Source organism: Buceros rhinoceros, unplaced genomic scaffold (assembly GCF_000710305.1).
Source record: "Buceros rhinoceros silvestris isolate BGI_N320 unplaced genomic scaffold, ASM71030v1 scaffold12337, whole genome shotgun sequence".
NCBI lineage: Eukaryota > Metazoa > Chordata > Aves > Bucerotiformes > Bucerotidae > Buceros > Buceros rhinoceros.
The window spans coordinates 16,453-27,401 of record NW_010422806.1 but is presented as its reverse complement, the minus strand read 5'-3'; the positions used below and the strand labels follow the sequence as shown (position 1 = coordinate 27,401).

The window sequence follows — 10,949 nt, the reverse complement described above, 5'->3', positions numbered from 1 at the left end:
CTTTGAATCTAATATTGATTATGTTTAAGACTGAGCATTTGACTAACAGTGTGTCTGTCTGAAACTCCACGCTAACGTGAATTCATTCAGTGGAATCTGCAAAGCTTGAATTGTCTCGACACCCAGAGACGCCGCAGGTGATGCTTTTCTTCTGCACCGCCTTTATGTGTTGCAATGCTGCAGCTGCTAGTTCTTCAGGGGGTTTTAAGAGTTGTTCCCTCATTCTCGAGTACTGTGTAAAAAATATTTTGCAGATGTTTATTTGCCTCTTGAATGCTCATCTTCCTCCCTTTGTCATTTGAAGGTTGATGATCTTTAGCTGGCGAATGTCACAGGTTTTGTTGGGTTTTTTTGTTTGTTGGGGGATTTTTTTGAGAGATGGTGTTTGCTATTATTAACTGGGCTTATTATGCCTATTTTCTGTGGCAGGTAGTTGCTTCATAACTACGTCGTAACATATTGTCAGTATGTGCAGAGAGCTATTGCCTGATTATTCCAGTTTTCTTTGTCTTTCTCAGTTCTGTGCCAATGACCCTGAAGTGTTTGTCCAAGCAGCACTGTTGGCTCAAGATTATTGCGATGCCATAGACCTGAATTTGGGTTGCCCCCAAATGATTGCAAAGAGAGGTGAGTGGAAATCTGAACCCGAGGTGAGCAGAGGAGTGGCGTGTTTCAAATGTGAACGTTGGCAGTGAAACATCGAAGGGACCAAATTCAGCCTGGAAGTGGGGAGTGGCTTCAGTGCTGCTGTAGTCAGACTTAGCGAGACCCTCTTTAACAGGTAATGCTTTGTAGTACTTCAAGCAAAAATTAGATATATAATAACTGATTCCCACATCTCTTGTGTCTAGAATGACCTTCAGAAAAAGTGTTTTTAGCAAGAGCTCGATTTTCTTTCTGATTTCGGTTGCTCAAACAGCCTGGTTTTGCAAAACTGCCTTTAAAATTATCTGCTGTGCAGACACTTAGCATCTCTTATTTCCTTGATACTTGCACAGAGTTTATTCATGTGAGTGTTAGAGAGGGTAACACCTGCTGAATCCCTTGAAGATATTGTGAAGATAGTTACGTTTCAAAAGCAGAACCAGTATTCGAGAATTCTGAATCAGGATCTCGAGGAAAGATTTGTTCAGCAGCCGCCCATTCCCCTTCTAAAATGTCTTTCAAGGACTAATGGGAAATGATCAGTCATGTACAGGGCGAACAGAGCTCTCAGTCTGGTCAGGTTTTATCCCAAAGGGTATTTTTAACCCCTTAATTGGTATATTCCCTAATTTTTAACCACTATAATTGGTATAAACCCCTGAGAGTTGTTCTTTGAGGTGCCAGCGTCAACACTCCAGCCGTAGGGAGCAGCAGTGAAGCAGGGCGTGGGGATTCATTGTTTACCCCATAGATCTAGGGTGGCATGGGGAACGGAACGATCCAACTCGTCCAGTTCGGTCAGGACAGAGCCACTCTGTTTCTGCCAGAAGGTGTATGAGTGTCTGGTCTGTGTGTGCAGCGCTTGTGAAAGCGTGTGCTTCAGGATCTTACTCTTGGGTTCAAGTCTGTCGCGTGCTGTTTCGTTACAGGACACTACGGAGCGTTTCTGCAGGAGGAGTGGGATCTTCTTCAGAGAATGAGTAAGTCCTTAGAAAGGCTTCACTTTGAAAGGGAATGGGACGAGCTCATCATTGAGAGGAGGTTTAGGGCTTTGAGGGGAAGGGAGGTGCAGCATGTTTCTTTGAGGGGGTGGTGTATTTGGGTTTTTTCCCTTTCTTACTGTATTCCAGTGATACCTTCAAGATACTTGGTGGTATCCCACTACAGACTCATGCTAGATCTGCTAAAATACTGCGGTACCTGAAACAGACTTTAGGGGAAAGTGTGTCAATTAAGTCCAAATCTAATGGTGGCTTAGTGGCTCTCCAAATCTAGAACAGCAGAGCTCCCAGTGCCTTATTTTTTCACTTTGATGTTTTTGGATGCCAGGAGTTGCATTTCCGCTTGAAGCCATGGTTGCCCTTTTCTGATCAAATCAGCTTACTCATTCTGTCCGCACCATAGCAAGTTTGTCTCTCTTCTCCTAATTTGTGTGGGATGTTTTCAGACTGTTGGTAGCAGTTGTGAGCAGTATCTTTTTTTTAAGAAGTATTTTCGGAACCGATTTAGAAAGCAAGGCTTTGGTCATTGTGTAGAGCTGAGAATGTGCCTTCAATCCGCTTCAGAGCAAGTGTCTGAATCGTGAAGTTCAAGGCTTACCCTGTAGTCCAGGGTTTGGCACAAAGACCCTGCTGAGAACGCGGAAGGATAGCCAGTGCTTCCCTGCCAGCACTTCTCTTAGGAGTGAAACGGCTGCGAGGGGAGAAGAGAAGCCAGTAAGAGAGTTGCTGTATTAAGCTGTTGTATAAAAGGTGGGCGAAGTTTCCTCTTCCTATTTCTCCCCCAGCCTTCTTTAAAACGGAGTACTATTTTCTGCTTGCACCTTGCTTGCTCCTTTGAAAGAGTGGCAGGAAGTACCTGCCATTGGAGCTCTAGGATTTGGATTAGAAGACAGCAGGTGACTTTCTACATTATACATCCAGGCTCTGGAAGAGAAGAGGATTTCAGGCAGGCCATTGCTCAGTGTTTTCCTGCAGGCAGTCTTCGTTAGCTCTCCTTTTTAGTAGCTCTCTGATTCTGTGCACTGCGTAAAGACTATGGGAGTTTAACATGCTGTTCCAGAGTTCACCCTGACTCCATAATCTACATTTACTTCTTAACTGGGTCCACAGCTTGCCTCTGTTGATAAGCCTCTGCTTGCCATCAAGACTCTACTTCTCATGATTATTTGGGTGATAATTTGGAAAGAAGCAGAGCATTTCTTGTAGGAAAGGTGGACAAGCACATGTTAATGTTGTTGGCAGAGAAGGAGGAGTGCAATGGCCTGTGACAATAGTAAACCCGTATCAATGGTTAAGATTTGAGGGGGGTTGTCCCTGAAAGTGGAAGTTTGATGCGGTGGAAATGTTAAGGCTGTTAAATGCTGACTATTTTATGCCTTCTTGTTAGAATGCAGATTGCTGTGCTTCGCATTTTACTGTGACTTGACTGACCTGTGCAGTCAGGGTTGCAGAGGGCACTGGCCCTCGTTCAAGCAGTGAGAACTGCATGGCATGAACTTGTCAGGCTTTTCTCATACCACACCCAGTATCAGACCTTGAGGAGAGCAAGCACTTTTCATAGCATTGTGCAGCCCACTTACCTGTCTTTTCAATCTTCCCCAGTTTTACTGGCTAACGAGAAGCTCTCTGTTCCCATCACATGCAAAATCCGCGTTTTCCCAGAAATTGCCAAGACAGTGAAGTATGCACAGATGCTGGAGAAAGCTGGCTGCCAGGTAAGGAGGCAGCTGCTCCTGTACTGTTGCTCTGGACACGTGTCTCTGTGTAAAGCATCTGATGAGCAGATCTTGGTGTACTGTGGAGATGAGTAGGCTGCATTGCTTTACGGGCAGAGAAAAGGGATGCAGAGGAGTCGTCTGTATTTGCAGGCATAGGCAGCAGGTCAGTAGTGTGATACAGAAGACATCATGATTTCAGAGTGTCTGTTGTCATCTCTGCACAGTGCATTCTTCACTGTGGTTGAGCATCTCAGTCGAACGTGCTGCTGAAGGAGGCAGTGTGAATGCACAGTATCCACAGGGCTAGAGAGAAAACCACCATTAGTGAAGAAGCAGGCAGCCTTCTGGGTTTAACTTCAGTTAAACTGGAAGAGACGGTCTGTAGTTAGAGCCAGTACTGCGAGTATTCAGGCCTTCTGCTGAGGAGGAAACCAGATCAATATATCACAAATTCCAAAGTGAATCAAAAGTGGAAGCCAACGCAATAGGAAATCTGTAGGTACATTCTTGTCGTGCCGTGAAATAGCAAGCTGAAAGGAGCCCAGGACCTTGCTGTGGGAAATACGCTGCTGAGCAGTTTCTGTGATGCCAGAGTCCCTGCTGAAATGGCAGTGGGAATTCAGTGGCATCTGTGAAGCATATGAGGTGAAAGGAATTTTTTTGTCAGTGGATTTGTTCAGGGGTTCATACACGTGAGAAGTAAATGTACCGTTGTGTTCCAGCTGCTGACTGTGCACGGCCGTACTAAAGAACAGAAGGGGCCGCTTGCCGGCGTGGCGTCGTGGGAGCACATCCAAGCTGTCAGGTCAGTGAGCAGCACCAGCCTTAGTGGATTTCTGCAAACACACAGTGTGCAGCGCCACTGAAGAGCAGACAAGTTTGTGCGACAGGAGCAGAATTTCTGGGCTGACTCTAATACCCCGTTTTGTGCGTCTGCTCTGTTCACTGGTATAGAAAAGCCGTGAGCATTCCTGTGTTTGCGAATGGAAACATCCAGTGTCTCAGCGATGTGGAAGAATGTATCCGCAAGACGGGAGTGCATGGTGTCATGAGTGCAGGTAAAGAGAATTAACTTCTACTCCAACTAGATGAGGAGGTGAACGGTTTGTTACTCTCATAGCAGCCCCATGTGCATGCATTAAAAGCTTGGTCTGACTGGCTTGGTGAGCAGCTTTGACTGACCGCTGAGTGGCCATTCTCTCTCCTCTTACACTGGCTGGCTCTTACCAGGAGTTCCTTAAGATTTGTAAGAATTGTCGTGTTGGACATGTAGTACCGTTGAGTGGACAGCTCAAATCTAATAACCTAATCATGATGTCTGTTAATTGGAGGAATGTTTTTTTAATGGCTCTTGATGCAGTAAATGCATCCATTAGTATTCCCGGAGGTGGTTCGTATCGGGATGGGACAAGAGAGAATTGGCGTAACTTCCTACAAGAAGAGCAAGGATAGACAGCAGAAAAAGCTTCCCATCACTCACACAGTCAAAGCAATGAAACGTATTTTCGGGGGGGTTATGGAATCTTATTTTTAGAAAATATCGGTTAACAGAAGACTCGTGAAGCTAGTAGAGAAAAACACGGGGGGAAGCAGAATCTGTAAACTTAGACCAGACAAATGTGAACACCGACATAAGGTGAAACACCCATTGTCCAAGTATTTAACCACTGGGCAAGACAAGCAGTGGTTTCTCTACTTCTTCAATTTTCTACTGTCTTCGTGCCAAGATTGGATGCCTTTCTGGGAAATGTACTTTAATTAGATATTAGCTATTTGGCTCGTTTAAGAACTGTGTAGTGAAATACAGTCTCCTGAGGTCAGGCTAGATTTTTACGAGCGCCGCGTTCCTCTGTGTTGAGTACATGGGTGATGTGTCTGTGTCTGGAGCTGATCAAGCGCCAGAGCCTAGTTTTGTTTTCTGTTTCAATCCTGAAATGAAAGTTTGAGTATTTCTTCTCATTCCCTAGAAGGTAATCTTCATAACCCAGCTTTGTTTGAGGGCCGAAACCCATTGGTGTGGGAGATGGCTGAGGAGTATCTGGAGATAGTGCAGAAGTACCCTTGTCCATTGTCTTACGTTAGGGCTCATCTCTTCAAGCTCTGGCATCACACGTGAGTATCTCCAGAGAACTCTTAATGTTTTGAGGGCTCATTCTGCTTAGCAAGCGTCAGGCTTTTCTGGACAAGAATTTGTTCAGCTAGAATTAGTATGCTGCGAGGTCTCCTTTCCTGGACCTGCCTGGAGAGAATGAGGGCTGAGGTCTTTACCCTTCCCTGCATATCTGGGAAACAGGGCACGGGGAACGGACAGGTCACCACGAGATAAGCTAGGGTGTGAGCTCGCAGCTCAGCAGCTGCCGTGTGGGAATTGCCCACGTGAACCTTATGGCACGTTTAGGAGTTAACTAATGTCTGGTTCACTGTGGGGCAAGCTGCCCAGCGTTCACTGTGGAGTGAGAGCGTGGGCACGGGCAGTCAGTGAGGAGCAGCTGATGCACTCTGTGTTGACATTAGCTTATCTCAAAGTGCCTTGGTTGTGTGCCGAGCACTTACTTGGTGTGTGTGCTTTTCTCGGGTCTTACAAGAAAGAAGATATGCTTCTACTAAAGGCAAGTGCAGCAAGAAAAAAATCTATAAAAAGCTTTTATAAAGACATTTTTAGTTGATCTCCTCAGTCTCACAGTGATGAATAAATATGACTTGATGTTTGGGATTTGCCTCAGGCTTCAAGTTTACCAGCAGCTGCGTGAAGAATTAGCAAAAGTGAAGACTCTAGAGGGCATCGTAGATGTCAACAGGGAGCTGAAACTACGATGCCAGGTACCAAGATGGTTTTTAATCCCAGAACAACACTGTCCGCGCTTGGTGGGAGCTTGCCATGTCTGTCATGCAGTTGGTGTCTGTTAGTTCCATCTCTGGAACTTGGTGGCTTGCCAACCCTGATATCGATAGTTAACTACAGCAGCAGCCCCCTACGCCTGAGCAGTTTTACATGGGATCAAGTTGATTGAGGAGTTACAAATCTGCCTCAGTTCATCTTAGTGGAGGGTTTTTGCCTGTATTTAACTGTCAGTGACCTTTCGTTTAAGTTCCAATTTGTGATTCTCTGGAGTCTGTAGTATTATTTAGAGCATTTCCTGAGAACTCCAAGAAAACTGACTGTAACTCTACGCTGCAGGAAGAAATAGCTAATCAGAAAGAAGGAGAAAAGCCGAAAGAAGGGTTGCCTTTTTTCCACTGGATCTGTCAGCCGTACGTCAGGCCAGGGTGAGTTATCTGTTCTACCGGGACCCGTGGGCCTCTTCTGCCTGTGCTATCGGTACTGAGCCCTCCAGTTCTCCTCTAGACATTCGTTCATGCGTTCGTTTGAAAATAAGGGAAGACTTTGGATTATTTTTGGTTTGGTTTGTTTTTTTCCTGGTTTTTGCTTAGTCCATGGGGATGTTCCTCATTTTATGCATCTTTTTCTTTAGATCCTCGGATTTCTCTCTCTGGAAAGTAAAAACCGTGAATTCTAGTGCACTCAGAAAGAGATGCTACCTGACAGTACTTCACTGTTACCTGTAATACAACATCGCTTGTAGCTGCCAGGGTAGCAAGGATGGGAACTACACTGTATCCTTGTTCTGCATGGACAAGCTTTCCAGAGAGCTTATTCCCTTTCTGTCGTGAAAACTGGGGTGAAGAAGAGAATGAGTGTGTCAAGTTTCATACTTAAGTAAACCGGGGAGTAACAGGTGCCTGACTAATTTAACTGGCCAGCTTTAATCGACTGTAATGTATCTGACAGTGTGTGGGTCATTAACGGGCAGTGTTGACAAACGAGTTTTTTCTGTTCCATTTCTAAGGTCAATGACGCTTGTTGTGATTGAGCCGTGATGGCGAGGCTTACCGTTCACCCAGACTCTGTGAATGTGAACCGGAACGGGGGCCAGGGAACACCTCCTTCTTCCCTTCAGCCCACTGATGACGATGTTCACTGTTTCAGGCCGAAGGAGAGGTGCAAAGAGAACGGAGCTAGCGGTACTGAAAAAGGAGTGCGAGGGAAGCGTGCTCTGGAAGAGGAGGAAGATGGAAATTCTGAGCTTCTGTCAAAGAATAAACAAAAAAAGAAGTTAAGAAATCCAAATAAAAGCTTTGATCCCTCTTTAAAACGTAAGTTCCGTTTATTGGCATAAATGCATGAAAAGTTACTGATACCACGTTTGACACAAATTGCCATTGATAACTGTCCTTGTTTATGTAGTTGTAAAAACCTTTAGAATTATCAGGGAATTGCGGTAGTAGGCAACGCGATTCAAATCACGTTCACTAGTAAAGGGAGCAGGGGTCAAAGAAGCAGGTCACTGATCCTCTGTAGGCATCTTCTTAAGATAAAAATGCTTTACAAACTGAATTGTAGCTGTCGCGAGGATTTGAAATTGAAAATTCACGTGCATTTCAAGCAGATGTCCTCCTCCTTTACATTTGATTTGAGGATTCAAATTTTCTGTGTTTGGATTTAGCTTAGAGGCACTTAAAAAGTCAAGTATCTTTACCTTTGCCCTGTTCTCACTTTGAGGTACGGGGGGTTTTACTTCAAAAAGAGACTCTCTCTGGCTACAGAAGTGCAAAGCTTTGTCTGATCCTGATTTTTTTTTTTTATTATTTACTTCTTCCACATAAAAATACCACTGCTGAAATCAGGTCTTTCTCTTTTCCAGCCAAATATGCAAAATGTGACCAGTGTGGGAACCCGAAGGTAAGTCAGTGCCGATGTCCATTAAAGCATTTCCATTAACTGGCAATTAAATGACCATGTAGTGGTCGATGGCTCAGTGTCCCAATGGAGATCGGTGACAAGCGATGTCCCTCAAGGGTCTGTACTGGGACCAGTGCTGTTTAATGCCTTCATCAGTGACAGTGGGATTGAGGGCACCCTCAGCAAGTTTACAGATGACGCCAGGCCAAGTGGTGCAGTTGACTTGCCTGAGGGGTAAGATCCGTACAGAGGGACCTGGACGAGCTGGAAAGGTGGACCTCTGTGAACCTCCTGAGGTTCAACAAGGCCAAGTACAAGGTCCCACAGTAGCCAGCCGTGTGCTGGGCTCATGCCATGGATCCTTCCCCTCTGCTCTGGTGAGTCCCCCCTGCAGTGCTGGGGCCAGCTCTGGGGTCCTCATCATGGGAGAGACACAGACCTGTAGGAGCAGCTCTAGAGGAGGCCACAAACATGATCCTAGGGCTGGAACCCCTCTGCTGTGAGGACAGGCTGAGACAGTTGGAGTTGTTCAGCCTGGAGAAGAGAAGGCTCCGGAGAGATCTTATTGCAGCCTGTCAGTACTTAAAGGGTTATAAGAAAGATGGGACAGACTTCTTAGCAGGGCCTGTTGTGACAGCACAAGGGTTGATGGTTTTAAACTAAAAGCAGGAGATCCAAACTAGATATAGGGGAGAAACTCTTCACGGTGATGGTGGTGGGACACTGGAACAGGTGCGCAGGGAGATGCCCCATCCCCGGAAACATTCCAGGTCAGGTTGGACGGGGCTCTGAACAACCTGCTGTAGGTGAAGATCCCTGTCACTGCAGAGGGGGTTGGGCTAGGTGACCTGTAAAGGCTCCTTCCAACCCCAAAGGCTTTATGGCTCTGTTCCATGATGCTGAGTTCTGAGGTAGGTCCATGCCAGCATGCCAAGTCCTGCTGATACGGAGGAGGGGGAAAAAGAAGTGCAGACTTAGGCAGAAGTCTCTTGGCTGTAGTTTACAGCCAAGTGGATACTTTTACTTTGACTGTAACGGATCTCAAAAATCACTAACACAGATTGAGATCATTTGCCTTCCTTTTCAAAGAAGTGCAGCCTTACTGCTGCTGAGAACGTTTATTGCTAAGACAGCTGAGTTAGGTGAACTTCCCAAGATCTCTTGGAAACAAATCTCCAAAATTCCAGTAATTACACATATATACACTACTCTTAAATTAAAAATAACTCCCTTTTACTAGGGGTATTCTGCAAGGGCTGAGAAGTTAGTAACTGGTGTGGTTATTCAGAGTCACAGAATGGTTTGTGTTGGAAGGGACCTTGAGGATCAGCTAGTTCCACCACTCCCCTGCCATGGGCTGGGACACCTTCCCTGGGACCGGGGCGGGTCAAAGCCCCATCTAACCTGGCCTTCGACATTCCCAGGCACGGGGCACCCACAGCCTGTTCCTGTGCCTCATCTAATCTAAACCCACCTTCTCCCCGTCTAAAGCCATTAACCCTTGGCTCACCACTGCACGCCCTTGTGAAAAGTTACTGGTGGAGTAATACAGAGCCTGTGACTGTGGTCACAGTACGGCCGGTGGTGAGTGTCGGGCAGCAGCAGCTCTGGCTTTTGTGGGGTTTGGCTCTGTGCCTGTCAGCGGGCCAGGAATCAGCACCAGGCCCTTCTTGGCGCTGTGTTTGCTAGCAGGTTAACACCGACTGTCACTGCTAGCAGCGGTCAACAAGCCAGCTGGTTCCAGCTGTGTGTAGCTGAAGTCTGACAGCTGAAGTTTCACATCCGTTTGAGAAGCTGAGGGTTTGTTTTCCCTGGGGGAGTGTAGCTGTTCCCTCGGCAGGGAGCTGGTGCTGAGCTGTGGGAGCCCAGTGTGTATCGCTGCACTGGGTGCTGCAACAGTACAACGGGGCGTAAGACACGAGTAACGTGTTCCAGTGAAAAAGGAGCAGTGCAGCTAATGGAGGGGACACAGGGACATGCATGTGCTGTTGCTCTCTTTGGGAACTGTTTTAGCATCTTAGAAGTAGCAGGCAGCTGCGGCTCCATTTAGCCCTGCAGCTACAGAACGTGTTTTTTTCATGCTGCGTGCGTTATTGGGAAAAATACTGATCATTCATCCGGCCTGCGGTCAAAGCCATCCCGTTCCATAGATAGCCTGGGCACCACAGCTTGGTGCATGTCCACCACAGCTTGGTGTGGGGTGTGTCCACCACAGCTTGGTGCGTGTCCACCACAGCTGGCTGAAGCTGGGCTTGGGCTCAGTTCTGGTTTTTCCCTTGCATCATTGGAATGTTGTAGGCAGCCCCTGGAGTCATGTGTCTGTACAGTTTATTTTTCCTAGATCATGTGTTTCTGAGCTGTGTGATGGAATGGCGGGGGGGTGGGACATGACAACAACAGGAAAAAAAATCAGCCAAGACCTTCTTAAACATGAAGGAATTTTTTCACTGGGAGTGAAGGGAGACACAACAAACCAAACCGCACTTTCCTACACCATCACTAAGTGCGTCTCAGCCAAAGCACCACGGACACCCAGGCTGTGTCCGCTGCTGCCGTCCCCTAAGGGTCATGCGTTGTATTTTAATATATACTCAGCTGCATCTTAAGCTACAAGGAAGGAAGGAATTGTTGTTGTCAGCGTTGGTTTAGGCGTAGCTACAGAGGGCAGCAAGCATCGGCATCTGGCTCCACTTCTGCAGAGATCAACATGCTCACCTGCAGCAGCTGTCCGGATGCTGCTTCCAGAGCACTGGGGGCAGGTGCCTGTTTGCGGTGTTTTACTGGGGCTGCCCAACAGGTGACCAACGTTCCAGAAGTTTAATGTGGAACTTTTGGCGGGAGGAG

General features: G+C 46.7%; 1 protein-coding gene across 1 annotated transcript in view; it reads left to right on the top strand.

Moving 5' to 3' along the window:
* Positions 1 to 518: 518 nt before the first annotated feature.
* Positions 519 to 10,949, top strand: part of DUS1L (dihydrouridine synthase 1-like (S. cerevisiae)) — a gene marked incomplete at its 5' end in the record, with an annotated part of 11,493 nt that continues 1,062 nt past the window's right edge. Inside the window, 10 exons of the mRNA XM_010140187.1 lie at positions 519 to 627; positions 1,575 to 1,625; positions 3,249 to 3,361; positions 4,087 to 4,169; positions 4,319 to 4,422; positions 5,332 to 5,476; positions 6,088 to 6,184; positions 6,543 to 6,631; positions 7,353 to 7,519; positions 8,068 to 8,105. Coding sequence (XP_010138489.1) covers positions 519 to 627; positions 1,575 to 1,625; positions 3,249 to 3,361; positions 4,087 to 4,169; positions 4,319 to 4,422; positions 5,332 to 5,476; positions 6,088 to 6,184; positions 6,543 to 6,631; positions 7,353 to 7,519; positions 8,068 to 8,105 — 996 coding nt within the window. The remainder of the gene's footprint in view (positions 628 to 1,574; positions 1,626 to 3,248; positions 3,362 to 4,086; positions 4,170 to 4,318; positions 4,423 to 5,331; positions 5,477 to 6,087; positions 6,185 to 6,542; positions 6,632 to 7,352; positions 7,520 to 8,067; positions 8,106 to 10,949) is intronic.